The 26,978-nt window shown below is 42.9% G+C and overlaps 1 protein-coding gene across 6 annotated transcripts in view; it reads left to right on the forward strand.

Moving 5' to 3' along the window:
* Positions 1-26,978, forward strand: part of LOC135548753 (myotubularin-related protein 4-like) — a 158,950-nt gene that overhangs the window by 11,762 nt on the left and 120,210 nt on the right. For 2 of the 6 annotated variants that reach the window (XR_010456880.1, XR_010456882.1), the window contains exons 2-4: positions 6,797-6,948; positions 7,118-8,071; positions 8,272-8,707. Coding sequence is in view for 1 of the 6 variants with exons in the window: in XM_064978654.1 (XP_064834726.1) it covers positions 20,336-20,437 (102 nt within the window). In the remaining 5 variants the exon portion in view is untranslated. Of the gene's footprint in view, positions 1-6,591; positions 6,647-6,796; positions 6,949-7,117; positions 8,072-8,271; positions 8,708-20,335; positions 20,438-26,978 lie in introns of those variants that run through there. The other 4 variants (XR_010456881.1, XR_010456883.1, XR_010456884.1 and 1 more) reach the window with 4 other exon arrangements.

Here is a 26,978-nt window from a genome sequence, read left to right on the forward strand (position 1 = left end):
GGCCGTCACAAGAAGCGAGATTTCATCTGGAGAGAGAGGGAGAAAGAGGTCAGAGCACAGGGTAGGGCAGTGTGAGCAGAACCAGCGGTGTCGTTTGACTTAGCAAACGAGGATCGGATGTCGTCGACCTTCTTTTCAAAATGGTTGACGAAGTCATCTGCAGAGAGGGAGGAGGGGGGAGGGGGAGGAGGATTCAGGAGGGAGGAGAAGGTGGCAAAGAGCTTCCTAGGGTTAGAGGCAGATGCTTGGAATTTAGAGTGGTAGAAAGTGGCTTTAGCAGCAGAGACAGAGGAGGAAAATGTAGAGAGGAGGGAGTGAAAGGATGCCAGGTCCGCAGGGAGGCGAGTTTTCCTCCATTTCCGCTCGGCTGCCCGGAGCTCTGTTCTGTGAGCTCGCAATGAGTCATCGAGCCACGGAGCGGGAGGGGAGGACCGAGCCGGCCTGGAGGATAGGGGACATAGAGAGTCAAAGGATGCAGAAAGGGAAGAGAGGAGGGTTGAGGAGGCAGACTCAGGAGAAAGGTTGGAGAAGGTATGAGCAGAGGGAAGAGATGATAGGATGGAAGAGGAAAGAGTAGCGGGGGAGAGAGAGCGAAGGTTGGGACGGCGCGATACCATCCGAGTAGGGGCAGTGTGGGAAGTGTTGGATGAGAGCGAGAGGGAAAAGGATACAAGGTAGTGGTCGGAGACTTGGAGGGGAGTTGCAGTGAGGTTAGTGGAAGAACAGCATCTAGTAAAGATGAGGTCGAGCGTATTGCCTGCCTTGTGAGTAGGGGGGAAGGTGAGAGGGTGAGGTCAAAAGAGGAGAGGAGTGGAAAGAAGGAGGCAGAGAGGAATGAGTCAAAGGTAGACGTGGGGAGGTTAAAGTCGCCCAGGACTGTGAGAGGTGAGCCGTCCTCAGGAAAGGAGCTTATCAAGGCATCAAGCTCATTGATGAACTCTCCGAGGGAACCTGGAGGGCGATAAATGATAAGAATGTTAAGCTTGAAAGGGCTGGTAACTGTGACAGCATGGAATTCAAAGGAGGCGATAGATAGATGGGTAAGGGGAGAGAGAGAGAATGACCACTTGGGAGAGATGAGGATCCCGGTGCCACCACCCCGCTGACCAGAAGCTCTCGGGGTGTGCGAGAACACGTGGGCGGACGAAGAGAGAGCAGTAGGAGTAGCAGTGTTATCTGTGGTGATCCATGTTTCCGTCAGTGCCAGGAAGTCGAGGGACTGGAGGGAGGCATAGGCTGAGATGAACTCTGCCTTGTTGGCCGCAGATCGGCAGTTCCAGAGGCTACCGGAGACCAGGAACTCCACGTGGGTCGTGCGCGCTGGGACCACCAGATTAGGGTGGCCGCGGCCACGCGGTGTGGAGCGTTTGTATGGTCTGTGCAGAGGAGAGAACAGGGATAGATAGACACATAGTTAACAGGGTACAGAAGAGGCTACGCTAATGCAAAGGAGATTGGAATGACAAGTGGACTACACGTCTCGAATGTTCAGAAAGTTAAGCTTACGTAGCAAGAATCTTATTGACTAAAATGATTGAAATGATACAGTACTGCTGGAGTAGGCTAGCTGGTAGTGGCTGCGATGTTGACACTACACTAATCAAGTCGTTCCGTCGAGTGTAATAGTTTCTACAGTGCTGCTATTCGGGGCTAGCTGGCTAGCTAGCAAGGTTGATTGCGTTCCGTTACTTTAAAAGAACGACAATAGCTGGCTGGCTAACCTAGAAAATCGCTCTAGGCTACACAATTGTCTTAGATACAAAGACGGCTATGTAGCTAGCTAGCTACGATCAAACAAAACAAACCGTTGTACTGTAATAGTTACTACAGTGCTGCTATTCGGGGGCTAGCTGGCTAGCTACGTTAGAAGAACGACAATAGCTGGCCAGCTAACCTAGAAAATCGCTCTAGGCTACACAATTGTCTTAGATACAAAGACGGCTATGTAGCTAGCTAGCTACGATCAAACAAAACAAACCGTTGTACTGTAATAGTTACTACAGTGCTGCTATTCGGGGGCTAGCTGGCTAGCTACGTTAGAAGAACGACAATAGCTGGCCAGCTAACCTAGAAAATCGCTCTAGACTACACAATTGTCTTAGATACAAAGACGGCTATGTAGCTGGCTAGCTACGATCAAACAAATCAAACCGTTGTACTGTAATGAAGTGAAATGAAAATGTGATACTACCTGTGGAGCGACGCGGAATGTTGACCGGGTAGTTGGAGTTCAATTTGGTAGAGGTTGGCTAGCTGTTGGCTAGCTAGCTAGCAGCATTTCCTACGTTAAGGACGACAAATAGCTGGCTAGCTAACCTCGGTAAATTAAGATAATCACTCTAAGTCTACACACTCTAAACTGCACAATTATCTTGGATACGAAGACAACTATGTAGCTAGCTGACACTACGCTAATCGAGTCGTTCAGTTGAGTGTAATAGTTTCTACAGTGCTAGTGGACAGTGGATGTTAGCTAGCTGCTTAGCTAGCTGCTGGGCAGATACGTTAGGACGACGAAATACGATAATTATGCAATTGTCGTTGATACAAAGACGGCTATGTAGCTGGCTAAGAAGAAATTGCTAAGATTAGACAAATCAAACCGTTGTACTATAACGAAATGTAATGAAAAGTTATACTACCTGCGGACCGAAGTGTAGATGCGACCGCTCGCTCCAACCGGAACCGAAATATTTTATAAGATAAGTTGCTAGCTAGCATTAAACATCTTGGCTTACTGCATTCACGTAACAGGCAGTCTCCTTGTGGAGTGCAACGAGAGAGAGGCAGATTGTTATTGCGTTGGACTAGTTAACTGTAAGGTTGCAAGATTGGATCCCCCGAGCTGACAAGGTGAAAGTCTGTCGTTCTGCCCCTGAACGAGGCAGTTAACCCGCCGTCATTGAAAATAAGAATGTGTTCTTAAGTGACTTGCCTAGTTAAATAAGTTTTTATATATATTTTAAATGCATTTTTTAAAAATCGGCAAATCGGCGCCCAAAAATTATGAAAACTTGAAATCGGCCCAAATTAATCGGCCATTCCGATTAATCGGTCGACCTCTAGTTGAGATGCATCTGTTACTTGAACTCTGAAGGATTTATTTGGGCTCCAATCGAAGGTGCAGCAGAGGCAACTCTGCATCTTCCTTTCTGGTGGCGGTCTTTATGAGAGCCAGTTTCATCATACCGGTAAAACTTTCAAAGTTCTTGACATTTTCCAGATTGACTGACTTTCAATGTCTTAAAGTAATGAGGGACTGTTTGAAATCTCTTTGCTTATTTGAGCTGTTCTTGCCATAAAACGGACTTGGTCTTTTACCAAATAGGGCTATCTTCTGTATACCCCCTAATTTGTCACAACATAAAACGCATTAAGAAATTAACTTAACAAGGCACATCTGTTAATTAAAATGAAGCTGGTTGAGAGAATCCCAGGAGTGCAAATCTGGCAAGGCAAAGGATGGCTACTTTGAAAAATCTCAAATCTCAAATATATTTTGATTTGTTTAACACTTTTTTGGGGGGGGGTTACTACATGATTCCATATGTTATTGTTCTACATTGTAAAAATAAAGAAAAACCTTGGAATTAATAGATGTCCAAACTTTTGACTGGTACTGTATGTACAGAGTAAGTTCCAATACCAATTTTTACAATTTGCAGGGATACTGTATGTATTGGGGTAAGGTGACGAGGCTTCAGGATATATGATAAACAGGGTAGCAGCAGCGTAAATTATGGTTGTGTGTGCATAGAGACAGTACAAAAATAAAATATAATTTGTGTAGCCATTTTGTTAGCTATTTAGCAGTCTCTTATTGCTTGGAGATAGAAGCTGTGCAGGAGCCTGTTGTCACACTTGATGCCACTTGCTGTGTGGAAACAAAGAGAACAGTCTGACTTGGGTGGCTGGAGTCTAGAACCATTTTTCCGGGCCTGCCTTTCACACCGTCTTATACAGAGGTGATGTAGGGCTGTCCTCACCAACCTCTGTAGCGCCATGCGATTGAGGGCAATGCTGTTGCCATACCAAGCAGTGATGCAGCCAGTGAAGATGCTCTCAATGGTGTAGCTGTAGAACATTTTGAGGACTTTTTGCGAACCCTTTTCAACTTCCTGATGGGGAAGAGGCACTGTCGCGCCTTCACGACTGCCTGTGATGGATAATTTTAAGTCCTTAGTTATTTGGACACCGAGGAACTTGACGCTCCTGACCCACCTCACTGCAGCCCTGTTGATGTGGATAATCAATCAAATAAATCATACACTTTTCAAGTATTACAGTTGAATGTCTAAGTGTTCATATCAATGCCAAGTATTGGACCTGTGCCAAGTATTGGACCTGTGCCAAGTATTGGACCTGTGCCAAGTATTGGACTGCCTTGGACTTTGTCACTGGAACCCATCTACCACTAAAGGCTATAGTGGTAGATGTGTTATCCCAACCAGAACTGGAATAGGGTGCAATTTCGAAGCGGCAGGGTAGCCTAGTGGTTAGAGCGTTGGACTAGTAACCGAAAGGTTGCAAGTTCAAATCCCCAAGATGACAAGGTAAAAATCTGTCGTTCTGCCCCTGAACAGGCAGTTAACCCACTGTTCCTAGGCCATCATTGAAAATAAGAATTAGTTCTTAACTGACTTGCCTAGTTAAATATAGGTAAAATAAAAAAAATTGGACACAGCCTCTGGTTTCTATGGCCTGTTGTGGATCAGGGTCCCAGTAACAACTGTTGAGTTTCCCTTTTTAATCACTATTCACTTTGTTAGAAGGCTTGTCTCCTGGGTAAGTAGACTGATGAGGACTGAGTCAGTAGCTTTGCATGAGTCTGAAACGGTTGTCTCGTCTGGAGAGGGCTTTACTGTCTATAGCAGCCAGGTTAACTTGTATCTCCACTCTACAGTACAGTCTTATTCTAAAAAGTATTAAATACATTTTTTCCCTCATCAATCTACACACAATACCCCGTAATGACAAAGCAAAAACAGGTTTTTAGAAATGTTTGCAAATATGTAAAAAATGTAAAAACCTTATTTACATAAGTATTCAGACACTTTGCTATGAGACTCGAAATTGAGGTGCATCCTGACCATCCTTGATGTTTCTAGAACTTGATTTGGAGTCGACCTGTGGTAAATTCAATTGATTGGACATGATTTGGAAAGGCACACACCTGCCTTACAAGCATTTCGCTACACTCGCAATAACATCTGCTGACCATGTGATTGTGACCAATAAAATATGTAAGGTCCCACAGTTGACCGTGCATGTCAGAGCAAACACCAAGCCATGAGGTTAAGGGAATTGTCCATAGAGCTCCGAGAGGACTATGTCAAAGCACAGATCTGGGGAAGGGTACCAAAAAATGTCTGAACATTGAAGGACTACGTCATTCTTAAATGGAAAAAGTTTCGATCCACCGATACTATTTCTAGAACTGGCCGCCCGGCCAAACTGAGCAATCGTTTGAGAAGGGCCTTGGTCAGGGAGGTGAGGTGACCAAGAACCCGATCTCTCAATGACAGAGCTCCTGATTTCCTCTGTGGAGATGGTTGTCCTTCTGGAAGGTTCTCCCATCTCTGCAGCACTACACCAATCAGGCCTTCATGGTGGAGTGGCCAGACGGAAGCCACTCCTGGGTAAAAGGCACATAACAGCCCACTTGGAGTTTGCCAAAAGGCACCTAAAGGACTGGCAGACCATGAGAAACAATATTCTCTGGTCTGATGAAACCTAGATTGAACTATTTTTAGCCTGAATGCCAAGCGTGACTTCTGGAGGAAACCTGGCACCATCCCTACAGTGAAGCATGGTGGCAGCAGCATGCTGTGGGTATGTTTTTCAGTGGCAGGGACTGGGAGACTAGTCAGGATCAAGGGAAAGATGAACGGAGCAAAGTTAGGATCCTTGATGAAAACCTGCTCAGGACCTCAGACTGGGGTGAAGGGTCACCTTTCAACAGGACAACAACTCTAAGCACACAGCCAAGACAATGCAGGAGTGGCCTGGACTTGAACCTGATCGAACATCTCTGGAGAGACTTGAAAATAGCTGTGCAGCAATGCTTCCCATCCAACCTGATTGAGCTTGAGAGGATCTGCAGAGACAAATGGGAGAAACCCCCCAAATATAGGTGTGCCATGCTTGCTGCTCGGCTGCCCAGAGTGGCTCACTTGTGGGTGTGCTGGCAGCATATAGCAGCATGTTCGATTGTCTGTCAAGAATTCAGCATAGCAAGTTTTGTATGAAGGTCTGGTTATTAAATGGATAAATAGTTTAATCCATTCGCCATTTCATGAATTTATTCACAGGTAAATAGTAATATGCTCTAAACTGCTCTGGTGACAAACACACTTTGCTTCCCTGTTTCCAATCGTCCACATGTCTGGGAAAACCTATTCAAGTAAGTAAATACATTTCGAAAATGTAAAAAGAAACGCTGTATTATTAGAGAACTAGCTACAGTGCAGGCTAACTCAAATGAGCTGCTAGCTATCTAGACAGCTTTATATACTGTATATAGCTAGCTAAGTGAATTAAATATCACCAGGTATCTAACTTCATATTAGCTAACTATCTTGCGTTTTGTAGGTAGCTAGCTAACAGCCATGGAGGAGAGTGAAAGGACAGCAGCCCCACTATCAAAGTGAGAGAGAAGGCTATTCTGGACAGTGCAAGTACTTTTGTGTAATATCAGTCCCTAGACGTGAGGACAGAGAAAATAGTAACATAATATTCAGTGCTGTCTAATTTGAGTATAATGAAGTCTGTTTCTTGTGATGTTTTCTGTCCCCAGATGCAGAGCTGTGAAAGCCTGTCTACAGATGACGAGGTCCCAAAGAAGAGCAGTGGTTCTCAGTCCTGGTCCTGGGGACTCAAAGGGATGGATGTTTTTGGCCTCGGCACTACACAGCTGATTCAAATGATCAACTCCTCAAGCTTCAAGTGGTATTTATGCATTCATTTGTGATGCTATCCTTGATATGACCCTGCTGTTGTCACATGCTACACATGCATCTATCTATCTAATGTTATGATTTGTTTGAAGAGATACTTCAGTAATCCACAATGACCTGGTGACGTAAAAGTCTAATAATGACATTCCGTATTCCTACAGATACCTTGCAACTGGAGATTCATTCAAAACGATTGCCTACAGTTACCATGTAGGGCACTGCAAGGTTTGGAGACCAGGGCCATCTTGGACTGCCTCCGAGGGGAATTCAGGCACCTGTGCACCTGTGAAGGCTACCTGTGTCCTGCATAACTTCATGAGGTTGGACACGAGGATCAGGAGGGGATTTGCAGTTCCCCTCTGTATGACAGAGGAGAGGTGTGCTGCTCTGTAGAATGTTTCAAGGATGGGGGCCAACAACTCAGCAATCCGTGTTTGGGAGATCTTCACCACCTACTTCGAAGAGGGTGCTGTTCCCTGGCAACACCATACTACACTATGCACAACCAAGGGCTATTTTAAGAGCCATCCACATTGCAATAAGAGTATTCTTTCCTTTACTGAGCTGTCACCTGCAGTTATTTAATTCCCAGTTTCTCTCCCTTTGATTTCTACTTCTCAGGTGAGGGTGCCGTCTGTACAAAAACAAAACAAGCTCTTTTAAGAGCCAAATTGATTTTTTTTTGGAACAATTAGACACCAAATAACCCACACCTACACACTTGTGTATCAGTCTGATTGATGGATTGTGTTGTGTACGAAGCAGGCTCAGTTGTATAACTGTGGCTCCTTCCACCTTCAAGGAATAGGCAATAGGACCAACCATGGAGAATAGTAAGACATTTCATTATTACTATAACTACGCTATATTGTTTGTCCTAATGTGTCTGTGCATGATTTTCAGTGCAAAGTACTCTTCAGCCACTTAGTGTTGACACCAGGTAAGGCCTGATTCCTGTTGAACACGGTCTTTAACTACCTGATTTTCACAATAAGTCTCTCTCCTTCACTTTATCCCTCTACCCATCTCCCTAAATCCTTTAGGTTATATCAGCTGTGTCTGTGAACTCCTCCCTCATCTGAACTGGCTACATAGAGGGCACATCATGATCAGAGGTGAGAGGTCTCTTGGTCGGGTCAATAGGAAGTATTATTAAAGAGATGCTTTCCATTGAAATACAGATAAAGATGTAGAAGGTCCAGAGTTAATGATCCAAGGTCAGTTTTGCATTTCACGCCCTGATGATTAAGATTACTGACAGTGTAAGCATGATTAAGCCTTGCGTTTTTTTAAATGTATTGTCTCTCGTCTGCAGGTATGTTTTGATGTGAGAGAGGATGCCAACCCCCAGTCTCGTCATCACGAACTCACTCGCTCTTAAGATAACCTTCGGACCAACTGGGTGCACAAAAGGCTGGTTAGGAGACACAGCTAGATACACTATTGTGTAATTGTGATGAACTGCGACAATACGTTTAGTAGCACTGTAATTCAATAATCATACGCTGTCATCCCTGCTCCTCTGTTCTTACCTCTTTACCTTTCTGTCTTTTACACTCTCTTACACTCGAGATACCCCTCGCCCCACCCCACCTCTTTTCTTCCTCTGTTTTTGCATTAGCATACCAGATGTGCATTGAAGTAGAGATTGAACTTGTATTTATAATATTACAATTATAATATTTATAATGCATGTATTTATAACACTTGGATAATGAACATGTTCAATAAAGCGTTTCACATTCTCTACATGTTGAAATTAAGTTTCTCATTTGATGAAATACTACACCTATCCTGTGTCCTCAGATCAGTGCAGATGAAAGAAATTATATATTGAGATGAAACGGTTTTAGAGTATTTACATGATGCATAGGAAGTGTAGTGTACTGTTTATGAATTAGAAATCTGCCTTTAGCTAGTTAAATCATTTTTCTATTCTATTGCATAATTACAATGTCTTTATTGTCCCAGGACCAGGATTGGTATGCACTGTTGAAGTTAATAATTGTAATACATACAGTACCCGTCAAAAGTCTGGACACACCTAATCATTCAAGGATTTGTTTTTATTTGGACTATTTTCTACATTGTAGAATAATAGTGAAGACATCAAAACTATGAAATAAGACACATGGAATCATGTCGTAGCCAAAAAAGTGACAGGGTAGGTGTGGTATACAGAATATAGCCCTATTTGGTAAAAGACCAAGTCCATATTATGGCAGGAACAGCTCAAATAAGCAAAGGGAAATGACAGTCCATTACTTTTAGACATGAAGGTCAGTCAATTAAAATGTCAAAAACTTTGAAAGTTTCTTCAACTGCAGTCGCAAAACCATCAAGCGCTATGATGAAACTGGCTCATGAGGACCGCCACAGGAAAGGAAGACCAATAGTTACCTCTGCTGCAGAGAATAAGTTTTAATCTGCACCTCAGATTGAGAGCCCAAATAAATGCTTCAGAGTTCAGGTAACAGACACATCTCAACATCAACTGTTCAGAGGAGACTGTGTGAATCAGGTCTTCATGGTCGAATTGCTGCAAAGAAACCACTACTAAAGGACACCAATAAGAGACTTGCTTGGGCCAAGAACATGAGCAATGGACATTAGACCAGTGGAAATCTGTCCTTTGGTCTGATGAGTCCAAATTGGAAATTTTTGGTTCCAACCGCCGTGTCTTTGTGAGATGCAGAATATGTGAACTGATGGATGAATATGTGAACTGATGCGGAGGCATGTGGTTCCTACTGTGAAGCATGGAGGAGGTGGTGTGGGGGTGCTTTGTAGGTGACATTTATTTAGAATTCAAGGCACACTTAACCAGTATGGCTACTACAGCATTCTGCAGCAATATGCCATCCCATGTGGTTTGGGCTTAGCCAATCAATCAAATTGATTTATAAAGCCCTTTTTTTTTACATCAGCTGAAGAAAAGTACCCTAAACAGCAAGCAATGCAGATGAAGAAGCACAGTGGTTAGGAAAAACTGTAGAAAGGCCAGAACCTAGGAAGAAACCTAGAGCAGAACCAGGCTCTGAGGTGTGGCCAGTCCTCTTCTGGCTGTGCCGGGTGGAGATTATAACAGTACATGGCCAAGATGTTCAAACATTCATAGATGACCAACAGGGTCAGATAATAATAATCACAGTGGTTGTAGAGGGTGCAACAGGTCAGTACCTCAGGAGTAAATGTCAGTTGGCTTTTCATAGCCGATCATTAAGAGTTAGAGACAGCAGGTATGGTAGAGTCCAAAACTGCAGGTCCGGGACAAGGTAGCACGTTCGGTGAACAGGTCAGGGTTCCATAGCTGCAGGCAGAATAGTTGAAACTGGAGCAGCAGCATGACTAGGTGGACTGGGGACAGAAAGGAGTCATCAGGCCAGGTAGTCCTGAGGCATGGTCCTAGGGCTCAGGTCCTCAGAGGGAGAGAGAGAGAATATACACTGCTCAAAAAAATAAAGGGAACACTAAAATAACACATCCTAGATCTGAATGAATGAAATATTCTTATTAAATACTTTTGTCTTTACATAGTTGAATATGCTGACAACAAAATCACACAAAAATTATCAATGGAAATCAAATTTATCAACCCATGGAGGTCTGGATTTGGAGTCACACTCAAAATGAAAGTGGAAAACCACACTACAGGCTGACCCAACTTTGATGTAATGTCTTTAAAACAAGTCAAAATGAGGCTCAGTAGTGTGTGTGGCCTCCACGTGCCTGTATGACCTCCCTACAATGCCTGGGCATGCTCCTGATGAGGTGGCGGATGGTCTCCTGAAGGATCTCCTCCCAGACCTGGACTAAAGCATCCGCCAACTCCTGGACAGTCTGTGGTGCAAAGTGGCGTTGGTGGATGGAGCGAGACATGATGTCCCAGATGTGCCCAATTGGATTCAGGTCTGGGGAACGGGCGGGCCAGTCCAAAGCATCAATGCCTTCCTCTTGCAGGAACTGCTGACACACTCCAGCCACATGAGGTCTTGCATTAGGAGGAACCCAGGGCCAACCGCACCAGCATATGGTCTCACAAGGGGTCTGAGGATCTCATCTCGGTACCTAATGGCAGTCAGGCTACCTCTGGCGAGCACATGGAGGGCTGTGCGGCCCCCCAAAGAAATGCCACCCCACACCATGACTGACCCACCGCCAAACCGGTCATGCAGAAGGATCTTGCAGGCAGCAGAACGTTCTCCACGGCGTCTCCAGACTGTCACGTCTGTCACATGTGCTCAGTGTGAACCTGCTTTCATCTGTGAAGAGCACAGGGCGCCAGTGGCGAATTTGCCAATCTTGGTGTTCTCTGGCAAATGCCAAACGTCCTGCACAGTGTTGGGCTGTAAGCACAACCCCCACCTGTGGATGTTGGGCCCTCATACCACCCTCATGGAGTCTGTTTCTGACCGTTTGAGCAGACACATGCAAATTTGTGGCCTGCTGGATGTAATTTTGCAGGGCTCTGGCAGTGCTCCTCCTGCTCCTCCTTGCACAAAGGCGGAGGTAGGGGTCCTGCTGCTGGGTTGTTGCCCTCCTACGGTCTCCTCCACGTCTCCTGATGTGCTGGCCTGTCTCCTGGTAGCGCCTCCATGCTCTGGACACTACACTGACAGACACAGCAAACCTTCTTGCCACAGCTCGCATTGATGTACCATCCTGGATGAGCTGCACTACCTGAGCCACTTGTGTGGGTTGTAGACTCCGTCTCATGCTACCACTAGACTGAAAGCACCGCCAGCATTCAAAAGTGACCAAAACATCAGCCAGGAAGCATAGGATCTGAGAAGTGGACTGTGGTCGCCACCTGCAGAACCACTCCTTTATTGGGGGTGTCTTGCTAATTGCCTATAATTTCCACCTGTTGTCTATTCCATTTGCACAACAGCATGTGACATTTATTGTCAATCAGTGTTGCTTCCTAAGTGGACAGTTTGATTTCACAGAAGTGTGATTGACTTGGAGTTACATTGTGTTGTTTAAGTGTTCCCTTTAATTTTTTGAGCATTGTACTTAAATTCACACAGGACACCGGATGAGACAGGAGAATTACTCCAGATATAACAGACTGACCCAAGCCCCCTGACACATGAACTATTGCAGCATAAGTGAAGCTGGTTGAGAGAATGCAATTCCACAAATTAACTTTTAACAAGGCACACCTGTTAATTGAAATGCATTCCAGGTGACTACACCATGAAGCTGGATGAAGGCTCAGATGGAGGGGTTGGGAGACACTGTGGCCCTGTCCGACGATACCCCCGGACGAGGCCAAACAGCAGGATATAACCCCACCCACTTTGCCAAAGCACAGCCCCCACACCACGAGAGGGATATCTTCAACCACCAACCTACTACCCTAAGACAAGGCCGTGGGACTATCATTTGTTTTTCAACAGGACAATGACCTGGCCTCCACAATCACTCGACCTCAACCCAATTGAGATGGTTAGGGATGAGTTGGACCGTAGAGGGGAGGAAAAGCAGCCAACAAGTGCTCAGCATGTGTGAACCCCTTCAAGACTGGTGTTAAAGCATTCCATGTGAAGCTGGTTGAGAGAATGCAATTCCACAAATTAACTTTTAACAAGGCACACCTGTTAATTGAAATGCATTCCAAGTGACTACCTCATGAAGCTGGATGAAATAATTCCAAGAGTGTGCAAAGCTGTCAAGGCAAAGGGTGGCTACTTTGAATAATCTCAAAAAAATATATATTTTGATTTGTTTTAACACTTTTTTGGTTACTAAACTCAACGACCTCTGTCAACTGCATTTATTTTCAGCAAACTTAACGTGTAAATATTTGTATGAGCATAACAATATTCAACAACCGAGACATAAACTGAACAAGTTCCACAGACATGTGACTAACAGAAATGGAATAATGTGTCCCTGAACAAAGGGGGGTGGTCAAAATCAAAAGTAACAGTCAGTATCTGGTGTGGCCACCAGCTGCATTAAGTACTGCAGTGTATCTCCTCCTCATGGACTGCACCAGATTTGCAAGTTCTTGCTGTGAGATGTTACCACACTCTTCCACCAAGGCACCTGTCAGTTCCCAACAGGTCCCAGACGTGCTCAATGGGATTGAGATCCGGGCTCTTCGCTGGCCATGGCAGAACACTGACATTCCCGTCTTGCAGGAAATCACGCATAGAACGAGAAGTTTGGCTGGTGGCATTGTCATGCTGGAGGGTCATGTCAGGATGAGCCTGCAAGAAGTGTACCACATGAGGGAGGAGGATGTCTTCCCTGTAACGCACGGCGTTGAGATTGCCTGCAATGACAACAAGCTCAGTCCGATGATGCTGTGACACACCGCCCCAGACCATGACAGACCCTCCATATCAATCCCGCTCCAGAGTACAGGCCTCGGTGTAACGCTCGTTCCTTCAACGATAAATGTGAATCTGACCATCCCCCCATGTAAGACAAAACCGCGACTTGTCAGTGAAGAGCACTTTTTGCCAGTCCTGTCTGGTCCAACGACGGTGGGTTTGTGCCCATAGGCGACATTGTTGCCGGTGATGTCTGGTGAGGACCTACCTTACAACAGGCCTACAAACCCTCAGTCCAGCCTCTCACAGCCTATTGGGGACAGCCTGAACACTGATGGAGGGATTGTGCATTCCTGGTGTAACTCGGGCAGTTGTTGTTGCCATCCTGTATCTGTCCCGCAGGTGTGATGTTTGGATGCACTAATCCTGTGCAGGTGTTGTTGCACGTGGTCTGCCACTGCGAGGATGATCAGCTGTCCTCCCTGTCTCCGTGTAGCTCTGTCTTAAGCATTTCACAGTACAGATATTGCAATTTATTGCCCTGGCCACATCTGCAGTCCTCATGCCTCCTTGCAGCATGCCTAAGGCACGTTCACGCAGATGAGGGACCCCGGGCATCTTTCTTTTAGTTTTTTTCAGAGTCCGTAGAAAGGCCTCTTTCGTGTCCTAAGTTTTCGTAACTGTGACCTTAATTGCCTACCGTCTGTAAGCTGTTAGTGTCTTAACGACCGTTCCACAGGTGCATGTTCATCATGTTTATGGTTCATTGAACAAGCATGGGAAACATGTTTAAACCCTTTACAATGAAGATCTGTGAAGTTATTTGGATTTTTATGAATTATCTTTGAAAGACAGGGTCCTTAAAAAGGGACGTTTCTTTTTCGTTGTTGCTGAGTTTACATGATTCCATATGTGTTATTTCATAGTTTTGTTCACTATTATTCTACAATTTAGAAAAAAATAAAAAATAAAGAAAAAGCCTTGAATGAGTAGATGTGTCCAAACTTCTGACTAGTACTGTGCCTGCAGTCAAAACATCATTCAAAGACTTGAGTTTGATACTCCTGGTATTGGATATGACTGAAAAATGTCTCACCTTTATTTGCAACTGTGGAGTACATGACAAGTGAATATATTCAATGAACATGCTCCAATGTGTAGATCTCATGCTTGGAAATAACTACACGTATATACGATTTGCATCCTTGTCTCAAGTTATATTCTACTCAATTCATAGTCTTCATTAATGTCATTCAGACTGTTTTGAAGTTGATACAACTAGATATTATAGCTGGTGTTCTTTAGCTAGGTTCTGAACTAATATTGATACCAAATGGTTTAGGGTCCGTACACAGATCGGCTACATAGCTAAGTAAACATCCATAGGCATACATGTATTTAAGCAATAAGCAAGAAAATGGTTAGCTAGCTACGTTACTTCAGCGGCCCTTCATGGCAAATATCAGCAAGGCAAGCTTACGAAATTGTATGTTCAATGTGCAGTATATGCTTTAGCTAGCGAGATTCTTTACATTCACTGTTTCACAAGACCACAGCCTGGTTTGCTGGTTGTTTCAGGAGTCCCTAAAACATTAAACAACCATAATTACAATTCCATACTCATGTCACAATGCCCATAAAGCTAGCTGGCTAATATTATTTAGTCAGCTAGCTTACTAAATAGCAATGTACGTAAATGAACATCATGTCAAAAAAATATGCATAATCGTTTGTCTCTAAATTTACCTAACATATTCTTCTCAACTGTACATTTTTTGCATGATTAGTTATGACATTCTAATGACTCAAATTTGCCTCCATCCTAGAATTTTTGTCAGCCATCGTTGCTGAAGAACGTCTCCAGCCTTGGGTAATGGGAACCACTCAATTTGATTGGTCATCACCCAGTGTTTGCCGCTGGTGATTCACGTAGTTAGAAAATGCTGAACTTTTTCACCGCCTCCCACGCCACTTTTGTGCCGCCCAAAGGTCCCCCGCCCACGCTGCCTCTCACTGCTTTCCTTCCATTGAAAATGAATGGGATGCAGTGTTTCACTGCATGGTACCGCGCACTAGTTTACACGTCCGGTAATGGAGTGTGTGCAGTGTTTTCCACAAGTGCCGTGCCTTCAGAAAGTATTCATACCCCTCGACTCAGTCCACATTTTGTTGTTACAGCCAGAATTTCAAATGGATGACATATTTTTTCTCACCCATCTACACACAATATCCCATAATGTATTAAAAATTAAATAATTACATCGTATTTACATAAGCATTCACACCCAAGTCAATACATGTTAGAATAACCTTTCTTTCTGGGTAAGTCTCTAGGCTCCAGTGTGGCACAGCGAACTAAGGCACTGCATCTCAGTGCTAGAAGCGGTTACTACAGACGCTGGTTTGGTAGCTGGTTTGGTATCACAACTGGTTTGGTATCCTGGGCTGTATCACAACTGTCCGAAGATCGGCAGTCCCATAGGGCGAAGCACAATTAGCCCAGCTTGGTCTGGGTTAGGGGAGGTTTTGGCCGGGTTCGGCCATCATTGTAAAATAAGAATTTCTTCTTAACTGGCTTGCCTAGTTAAATAAATAAAATAAAAACCTGGATTGTACAATATTTGCCCATTTATTATTTTAAAGATTCTTCAAGCTCTGTCAAATTGGTTGTTGAACATTGCTAGACAATCAATTTCAGGTCTTGCCATAGATTTCCAAGCAGGTTTAAGTCAACACTTTAACTCTCCCTCAATCACTGTCTTCCCTGGTAAACAACTCCAGTGTATTTTATTAATTATTTATTATTTATTTAACCTTTATTTAAGTAGGCATTAGATTTGTGTTGATTTGAACTTGTGTTTTAGGTTATTGTCCTGCTGAAACGTGAATTCATCTCCCATTGTCTGTTGGAAAGCAGACTGAAGTAGGTTGTAGCATGCACGTCTGTCCACTTCCGGTAATATTGTATACCCCGGTATGGTACAGAAACGGTATGACTGTATGAAAACCTGGATACTGCCTGTCCCCCACGACTTTGCGAGACTGGCTAGATGAAACAGGTGAAAAAAAATACTTAACCAAAAGTATGTGCACGCACACCTGCTCATCAAACATCTAATTCCAAAATCATGGGCATTAATTTGGAGTTGGTCCCCCCTTTGCTGCTCAAACAGCCTCCAGTCTTCTGGGAAGGATTTCCACTAGATGTTGGAACATTGCTATGGGAACTTGCTTCAATTCAGCTGCGAGTATTAGTGATGTTGGGTACTGATGTTGGGCGATTAGTCCTGGCTTGCAGTCGGCGTTCCAATTCATCTCAAAGGTGTTCGACGAGGTTTAGGTCAGGGCTCTGTGCAGGCCAGTCAAGTTCTTCCACATTGATCTCAACAATCCATTTATGTATGAATCTCACGCTTTGTGCATGGGGGCATTGTCATGCTGAAACAGAAAAGGAACTTCCCCAAACTGTTGACACAAAATTGGAAGCACAGAATTGTCTAGAATGTCATTGTATCCTGTATTATGAAGATTTCCCTTCACTGAAACTAAGGTGCCTAGCCTGAACCAAGACAAACAGCCCTATACCATTATTCCTCCTCCACCAAACTTTACAATTGGCACTATGCATCGGGGGCAGGTAGAGTTCTCCTGGCATCCACCAATCCCAGATTTGTCCGTTGGACTGCGAGATGTTATAGTGTGGTTCATCACTCCAGAGAACGCGCTTCCACTGCTCAACAGTCCAATGGAGGCGAGCTTTACACTACTCCAGCCAATGCTTAGCATTGCGCATGGTGATCATAGGCTTGTTTGCGGCTGCTCGTCCATGGAAACCCATTTCATGAAGTTCCCAACGAACAGTTCTGGTGCTGATCGTTGCTTCCAGACGCAGTTTGGAACTCTGTAGTGAGTGTTGTAACCAAGGACAGGCAATTTTTACATGCTTCAGCACATGGTGGTCCCTTTCTGTGAGCTTGTGTGGCCTACTACTTTGCTGCTGAGCCATTGTTGCTCCAAGATGTTTTCACTTTAAAATAACAGCACTTACAGTTTAACCAGGGCAGCTCTAGCAGGGCGGAAGTTTAATGAACTGACTGGTTGGAAAGGTGGCATTCTATGACAGTGCCAAGTTGAACGTAACTGAGCTCTTCAGTAAGGCCATTCTACTGATACTGTTTGTCTAAAGAGATTGCATGGCGGTGTGCTCGATTTTATACACCTGTCAGCAATTGGGGTGGCTGAAATAGCCGAATCCCCTAATGTCCACTACCTTTTGTATAGAGTGCCTTCGGGAAAGTATTCAGGCACCTTGACTTTTTCCACATTTTGTTACCTAACAGCCTTATTCTAAAATAGATTTTTACAAATCCTCTTCAATCTACACCCAATACCCCATAATGACAAAACAAAAACAGATTCTTAGACATTTTTGCACATTTATTAAAACTTTAAACCAGATACCTTATTTACACAAGTATTCAGACCATTTGCTATGAGACTTGAAGATGAGCTCAGGTGCATCCTGTTTACATTGATCATCTTTGAGATGTTTATACAACTTGATGGGAGTCCACCTCTGGTAAATTCAGTTGATTGGATATGATTTTGAAAGGTACACACCTGTCTACATAAGGTCCGACAGTTGACAGTGCATGTCAAAGCAAAAACCAAGCCATGAAGGAATTGTACGTAGAGCTCTGAGAAAGGATTGTGTCGTGGCACAGATCTGGGGAAGGGTAAGAAAATATTTCTGCAGCGTTGGAGGTTCCAAGAATACATTCTTAAATGGAAGAAGTTTGGAACCACCAAGATTCTTCCTTAGAGCTGGCCTCCTGGCTAAACTGAGCAATCGGGGGAGAGGGGCCTTGGTCAAGGACGTGACCAAGAACCCTGCTGGTCTCTCTGACAGAGCTCCAGAGTTCCTCTGTGAAGATGGGAGAACCTTCCAGAAGGACAACCATCTCTGCAGCACTTCACCAATCAGGCCTTTATGGTAGAGGGGCCAGAAGGAAGCCACTCTTCAGTAAAAGGCACATGATAGCCCGCTTGGAGTTTGCCAAAAGGCACCTAAAGTCTCAGACCATGAGAAACAAGATTCTCTGGTATGATGAAAACAAGACTGAGTCAGGATCGAGGGAAAGATGAACGGAGCAAAGTACAGTGATATCCTTGATGAAAACCAACCCCAGAGTGCTCAGGACCTCAGACTGGGGGCGAAGGCTCACCTTTGAACAGGACAACGACCCTAAGCACACAGCCGAAACAATTCAGGAGTGACTTCAGGACAAGTTTCTGAATGTCCTTGAGTGGCCCAGCCAGAGCTCGGACTTGAACCCAATCTAACATCTCTGGGGAGACCTGAAAATAGCCGTGCAGCTACACTCCCCATCCAACCTGACAGAGCTTGAGAGAATCTGTAGAGAAGAATGGGAGAAACTCCCCAAATATAGGTGTGCCAAGCTTGTAACATCATACCAAACAAGAATCAAGGCTGTAATCACTGCCAAATGTGCTTCAACAAAGTACTGAGTAAAGGGTCTGCAGTTGAAGTCGGAAGTTTACATACACTTATGTTGGAGTCATTAAAACTCATTTTTCAACAACTCCACAAATTTCTTGTTAACAAACTATAGTTTTGGCAAGTCGGTTAGGACATCTACTTTGTGCATGACTTCTGACACAAGTCATTTTTCCAACAATTGTTTACAGACAAATTATTTCACTTACAATTCACTGTGTCAGAAGTTTACATACACTAAATTGACTGTGCCTTTAAACAGCTTGGACAATTCCAGAAAATGATGTCATTGCTTTTACAATCTTCTGATAGGCTAACTGACATCATTTGAGTCAATTGGAGTTGTTCCTGTGGATGTACTTCAAGGCCTACCTTCTAACTCTGTGCCTCTTTGCTTGACATCATGGGAAAATCTAAGCTACCAGCCAAGACCTACAAAAATTGTAGACCTCCACAAGTCTGCTTCATCCTTGGAAGCAATTTCCAAACGACTGAAGGTACCACGTTCATCTGTACAAACAGTAGTACGCAAGTATAAACACCATGGGACCAGGCAGCCATCATACCACTCAGGAAGGAGACACGTTCTGTCTCCTTGAGATGAACGTACTTTGGTGCAAAAAGTGCAAATCAATCCCAGTGGCAAAATCATGGGGATGGCAGCATCATGTTGCTTTGCTGCAGTAGGAACTGGTGCACTTCACACAATTAATGGCATCATGAAATAGGACAATTATGTGGATATAGTGAAGCAACATCTCAAGACATCAGTCAGGAAGTTAAAACTCGGTCTCAAATGGGTCTTCCAAATGGACAATGACAATGAAAGAAATAAAAGCTGAAATAAATAATTCTCTCTACTATTATTCTGACATTTCACATTCTTAAAATAAAGTGTTGATCCTAACCGACCTAAAACAGGGAATTGTTACTAGGATTGAATGTCAGGAATTGTGAAAAACTGAGTTTAAATGTATTTGTCTGAGGTTTATGTAAACGTCCGACTTCACGGTCTGTGGCCATGACTGTCTGTGAGTGGTTGCATTTCTCCACCCTTATCCCTTGACTGTTTACAGGAACAATGGTGAGGTGTTTGCTCTGTCCCTGTACTATAGATTGCCCTTTAACCTTTGTAGCCTTCTGCCTGGTGTGTTTAACTTGTCTAAAGTATGGTATCTTTAAAGCTATTATTTTATTTGTATTTATTTTTTTTATTTTTTTCTAGTTGAGTATATTATTTATATTGCGTTGTGTTGTCTTGTCTTGTCGGTGTGTGTGTAAAACTGAATAAGTAAAAAAAAAATAAAAAAAACTTCTGACTTCAACTGTTTGTAAATGTGAAATTTCAGTATATTCTTTTTAATAGATAGCAAACATTTTTTTAAACTTGTTTTTGCTTTGTCATTTTTGGGATATTGTGTGTAGATTGATGAGGGGGAAAACTATTTAATTGATTTTAGAATAAGGCTGTAACATAACAAAATGTGGAAAATGTCAAGGGGCACTGTATATAGTGTAAATGATGTGCCAGAAAACATCCAGTGTCTTAGCTGTGGGTCTTTCTTCTGTGTTGGCAGGAGACTTTGCTGAGAAAGTACAGCCCGGTACCGGGAGGACAGCGGAGGGAGCTGGAGAGGATAACCAATGCTATTGGTGCAGAACAACAGACTGACCGCATGGTAAGCCAATCAGACAGCACCACGAGAGAGAATGGGAGGGAGTGAAGCTGCTGTCATTTCATCTCTCACTGGCTTATTCTTCTTCCTGTGAAGTTCTCTTTACATTTTTTTTAGATTTAACCTTTATTTAACTTTGTTCTTAACTGACTTGCCAAGTTAAATTTAAAAATAATTTTAAAAAAGAAAAATATATTTTTTACAATGACAGCCAACCCCGGCCAAACCTTGACGACGCTGGGCCAATTGTGCGCTTCCCTATGGGACTCCCAATCACGGTCGGATGTGATGCATTCTCGATTCGAACCAGGGACTGTAGTGACGCCTCTTGCACTGAGATGCAGTGTCTTCAACCGTGCAGCGAGATTTAAAATCAAATGAATGTTTTTTTGCAGTTATGGTATGGTGTCTCATTATATAAAAAATTATGATACTATCTGACACTCACCCATATAGGCTCTATGTAGACTTTTAGAAACATTGCAGCTGTTTTCACATGCCTAAACCACGTGGAGGATATTCTTCACATGTTTCAAACGTGCTGTGTTGGGAAGCCCATAGTACAGACTATTCCCTGAAGGTTCTTTTCATCACAGCATGAACCCATTCACTCCACACCCTAACGAATTCAAAACAGGGTTGAACACGTTTTTGCTGACGACTCACATTTCTACACCACACTCACAAACACCTGAGGACGGAGTAGAAGCGGAATGTGTGCCCCGTGCTTTCTGGTGACCCCTCACCTCTCACTAGGCATCTTATGTTCCTGTTTGCTGCATTCAGAACAGGGGTTCCCCTTCTTACTGCATGGGTTGCGTTAAAGAGTGACTGCCTTTAAAAAGCAATGAATCCCTTTGAAAATGCCCTACGTGGCATCGACATGAGTCAGAAACAGTTATTGTAGTCTCAAAATTGACTACAATGTGTAAATAGGATAATTCTGGTCATAAAGTCAGTCTCGTCTAAAACATAGTTTGGAACATATATGCTTCACAACGGTTAAAATAAAGGTTGAATTTTGATTTGACTATCAATTTTCCTACTGGGGTGAACAGCTGCGGCGATTGCTCTCATCTAATAGCATAGACAGTGCGACAGACCTGCTCTGCAGCTCCGACTTTTTACACGCCGGGCATATTTTTTACTTGAGAAATACTTCACCAAACACCTTAGATAGATGTAAAATTGTGCAACTAAAACATCCTTGGCAAAAATATCTAAATGAATTACAGATTTCTTGAGTTATCTATGTTCCATTCTGCGGGTTTGGAAAAAGTGAAATAGGCTACATTGTCTCATTGGGGACAAACATTATTAACCAAAGGTGGAATCAGTCAGGAAAAACACCTGCAAGACTGAAATCCAATTTTTCTAATGAGAAACAGAAAAACAAACGTGCCAGTTGCCGTGTTCAATGGCTCTTCAACGCATAATTCGTATTTTTCACGCAGAAAAGGTAAAACAGAAATATCTTATTACATTTTGTAAACTGAGATCTAAAATGCTTCTTATTGTCATTTCTGCTCGGCTTCAGACCCATTTTATACCTCAGTTGCACTTCTCCACTCTGAGGAAAAAGTTTTGCTCTTGTCAGACCAATCAAATTCCCACATTCTTGAACAAGCATTTGATCAGCAGACACCGCTCTGACTGATGGCAGAGAGGAAGACGAGATAGTTATTCTTCTTGTGTAAGTTGAAATGCAAGATTAACTTCAAGCAAAATATTAGGAAATGTAGCTGGCAATGTTCTTTCTATATACAGTGCATTCGGAAAGTATTCAGACCCCTTCCCTTTTTCCACAGGTTACAGACTTATTCTAAAATGGATTAAATACATGTTTTTCATTATCAATCTACACACAATGACAAAATGAGAACATGTTTAAAAAAAAACATTTTTGCAAATGTATAAAAAAAATACATTTAAAAAAACTTTGCTATGTGACTCGAAATTGAGGTACATCCTGTTTCCATTGATCATCCTTGAGATGTTTCTACAACATGATTGGAGTCCCCCTGTGGTAAATTTAATTGATTGGACATGATTTTTAAAGGCACACACCTGTCTATATTAGGTCCCACAGTTGACAGTGCATGTCAGAGGAAAAACCAAGCCATGAGGTCGAGTGAATTGTCCTTAGAGCTCCGAGACTGTATTGTAAAATCAAGGCACAGATCTGGGGAAGGACACCAAAAAAATGTCTGCAGCTTTGAAGGTCCCCAAGAAAACAGTGGCCTCCATCATTCTTAAATGGAAGAAGTTTGGAACAACCAAGACTCGTCCTAGAGCTGGCCACCCAGCCAAACTGAGCAATCAGGGGAGAAGGGTCTTGGTCAGGGAGGTGACCAAGAATCCGATGGTTTCACTGACAGAGCTCCAGAATTCCTCTGTGGAGATGACAGAACCTTCAAGCAGCACTCAACCAATCAGGCCTATATGGTAAACTGGCCAAATACTATACTTTAGTAGGCTTTATCACTATATAGTCTAGGCCTCATGGGTCATAAGTACTGAGCAGAATCATCGCTGCAACTTTCTAACGTGCTTGTTTTTAGTTCTCTCTGCGCATGACACATGTCAAAGTTATATGCAAATCATATACGCATGCAGAGGGAAGCCAGGCCTGGCAGAGGCCCTGTCAGATTGAACACTGGCCCACCCTACCAGGATGGCTTAAAAAAAAACATTTTTAAATTGAAATAAATTAATTTGATTTGTTGTTTGCATTGTCTCTTGACTTTTTAGAAATGTTGAAAAATACACTAAGAGGTTCCAGGGCAAGGTCAGGAATTCCCATCCCTTATTGAAGTTTTGGACAGCTGCAGCCCCGATATTTTCCCTAACATCAAAAGACTACTAGGCCATCACCTTTCCTATGCCTTCATGTACTGTTGAGAGACTCTTCTGTATCAAAACATTGATACAGGCTATGTCAAAAGATCTTGCATGCTGACTGCACGTCTCAACAATTTAGCCCTGTTGTCCTTTTAAAAGGAACTCAGTGACTCGTTGGACTGTGATAAAATAATCTCCTATATGCAACACCAAGCCTTGGCGTCTATGCCTTGTGTGTAAAACTTGAAGAACACAAGAAAGCCTGAATACTGTTTATTTATGTTTTAGCCTCAAATTTTCATGCCGGCCTTGGTAGGCCAGGCCTATGTGTTTTAGTTCCAAGTGGGCTACCCACCGTGATATTTGGCTATGTATAATGATTTCATGTTTTCATGCCTGCCTTGGTAGGCCAGGTATGTGTTTGCTGATTCCGTCTACCCTAAAGTTATTTATAGGTTATATAGATGAATTCATCAAAGACAATGGTTTTAGTTGGTTTCATGAGAAACGGTGCTTCTGCTTCCTGTATTTCAACCAATGAGGTATCTGATCTGATTTATCTGGGAGGAGCAGAATGCAGTTCAACTAATAAGGGATCAAATCTTGTTTCTTTGTTTCAGAATGCTGAGTCTTCCAAAAGCAGAGTTTTCAGCATGGTTGTGGGTTATACAGACTGCACTATTCATGATGCTGCTTTGTGTGATCATCATGACCTTTAGGACACTAATTATTAAAGCATGAAAAACTAAAGACAAATCACAAGACTAGTGCCAGGCTACCTTTTTTTGTTTTTATTTCATTGATTAAATTTATTTTCCCTGATATTATTGTGAACAACATGCAGCCAATAAGTAAGAATAGAAATGTGGACATTTGTTTTTCATCTAATATTTAATTAAATGCCAAAGATCCAATCAGTGTTGTTGGAACAGGATTGTGTGACCTTAGGGATCCAGTGTTCTTTTCCATAACACACCTACGTAAGCATGTCACTGCACCTTTTATACATGCTGTAAACTGTGTACTGGACAAATAAAATTAGATTATGCACGCACGCACGCACGCACACACACACACATACACACACACACACACACACACACATACACACACATACATACACACACACACACACACACACACACAGCTTAGATTTACTGCCTGTTTTTGATGGTGATGATGATTTGATTTAATCCCTTGCATCTTATTAGAGTGCTCTGCCTGGTGCCTGTATTACATTTGCTGAGTACAGAGAAGACAAATAACGACATCCACGTTATTGGGTGGATGGGAGGGCATTAAATCTTCTACAGCAAAAAATAAACATTATCTCCAGCAAAATAAATAAATAAAATGTTCAGGGGTAGAGTCAGTCAGTCACTTAGACAAGACAAGTGAAAGGATTTATGAAAGCATCAGGCAGTGACCATCCTTCCCCATTTGTGTGACTATAATCAAAAGATGTTGTAAAATAAATAATGTGCCAGTTCAGCTTGTGACCCAGTTGTTCTGGTTGGGTGGGTCTGGAGAATGCCACCCTGCCCCTCTGCACAGGCCTGGGCCCTCTGTGTGACAGACAAGAGCCAAGCTCTAATTGTCTATGACCGGTGGGTGGACATTCTGCCCACTGGGGTGCTCTCAATGAATGGGAAGTTTGGCTGACCCATTCTTTCTGTCAGATGTTTCCTAGACAAGGAAAATCTCATGTTCCCCTGGTTTTTGGATCCCCCAAATATGGAGAAAAGACCATAGACCAGGACTAATATACAGTGCCTTCAGAAAGTATTCATACCCTGTCGTGGAAATGTCCTTAATTACCAAACAATGAGGGAGCAAATCACACACCAGTCAGAGTTATGCTTAATCTTCACCTTTAATAATAATTAAGCTTTTGCAATAGCATTTTGCCTTTCAACAGTTCAGTATCTCTAATGAAAAGTTGAGAGTCCCAACATAATGGCAAATGGGATCCTTTATAGCAAAGATCTACCCCCCCTAGACGACATGACAAACCACAGGTCTTAGGAACTTACACAAAGAAAGACTTTACTTCAGAGAGGAGTATCCCCTAGCCAGACAGAGTTGGCTATAAATTATCGTTCAGTTTGGTCTCCTAAACAAAGCTCTTATTTCGTCCTTGGTACAAAATGGTACCAATACATTACCCCCACCCTATGATATATATCAAATTGTCATTTAGATACAACCAATTCTAAATACAACCAATCCCGGACAAGCTCACGGAGAGGACAGACATACCTGGCTAGCACATTTAGGTTAAGATAGGGGCAACAAAAGAGGGAGCATAGAATGATTTCAGACACTGCCATCCTCCTCTCCCCAATGGGAAAAGTAGGGAGTGACTGGCACACAGACACAGGGGAGCAAAAGATATGTTTACACATGATGACACCTTGACCTCTCCCCTCTCTGCGGCCCAAGCAACTTAGTGCTGACAGAGAACAGATAACTGCCAATGGCCACCACTATAGTACAACAAAATACATTCTTATGAGAAATAACTCATAAGCATATCATGAATATAAAACATCTTACCTATGTTACCAACCAATTCTGATTATTCCCCAACAACCCCTTAACTTATTCAACATTTTGTTACAGCCTGAATTCAAAATGGATCAAATATATTTTTTCTTCACACAATAAAATCCTGTTTTTAGAAATGTTTGCAATTTATTTTACACCTTTGCTATGACCTTGCACATTGAGCTCAGGTGCATCCAATTTCCTTTGATCATCCTTGATGTCACTACAACTTGATTGAAGTCCACCTGTGGCCAACTCAGTTTGGACATGATTTAGAAAGAAACACACCTTTCTATATAGGGTCCCACAGTTAACAGTGCATGTCAGAGCATAAACGATACAATGAAGTCCAAGGAACTGTCCGTAAATTTCAGAGACAGAATTATGATGAGGCATATATCTGGGGATGGGTGTAAAAAAGTTTTAAAAGCACAGTGGTCTTCATCACTGGGAAATTGAAAAAAAATATGGAACTACCCAGAGCTGGCCGTCCGACCAAACTGAGCAACCAGGCAAGGACCTTGGTCAGGGAGGTGACCAAGAACTCAATGACTACTCTGACAGAACTGCAGAGTTCCATGCCTGCAATGGGAGAACCTGCCAGAAGGACAACAGTTTCTACAGCACTTCACCAGTATGGGCTTTATGGGAGAGTGGCCAGTGGATGGGTCTGGCTCCCAAGTGGGTGAGCCTATACCCTCCCAGGCCCACACCAATGGCTGCGTCCCTGCCCAGTCATGTGAAATCCATAGATTAGGGCCTAATATATTTATTTCAATTGACTGATTCAATTGAACTGTAACTCAATAAAATCAATGAAATTGTTACATATTGCATTTATATTTCTGTTCAGTGTATGTGACCACATCTCTTCTCAGTCTTATGTTTCAAAATTTGAAATTGTGTTTTTTTTTTTTACATTGTGTAAGAGTACAGTCTCAGAGCTTCAAATGGCATATCATACACTATAGTTTGAGGAAACATGAAGTAATGATGCTTTAATAGTTGATACATTTATAATCCCATTTAGGAGAAAAAATATTTTTTTCTCTGAACATTATCTCACCAAGTTACCCCATTAGGCAAACCTTTTACAGTATTAAATGACCCGTTATTGTATATCTATAGTGCTGTACTTTCTTTATGCCCATGTAGC

This window comes from Oncorhynchus masou, chromosome 11, assembly GCF_036934945.1.
Source record: "Oncorhynchus masou masou isolate Uvic2021 chromosome 11, UVic_Omas_1.1, whole genome shotgun sequence".
Classification (NCBI taxonomy): domain Eukaryota; kingdom Metazoa; phylum Chordata; class Actinopteri; order Salmoniformes; family Salmonidae; genus Oncorhynchus; species Oncorhynchus masou.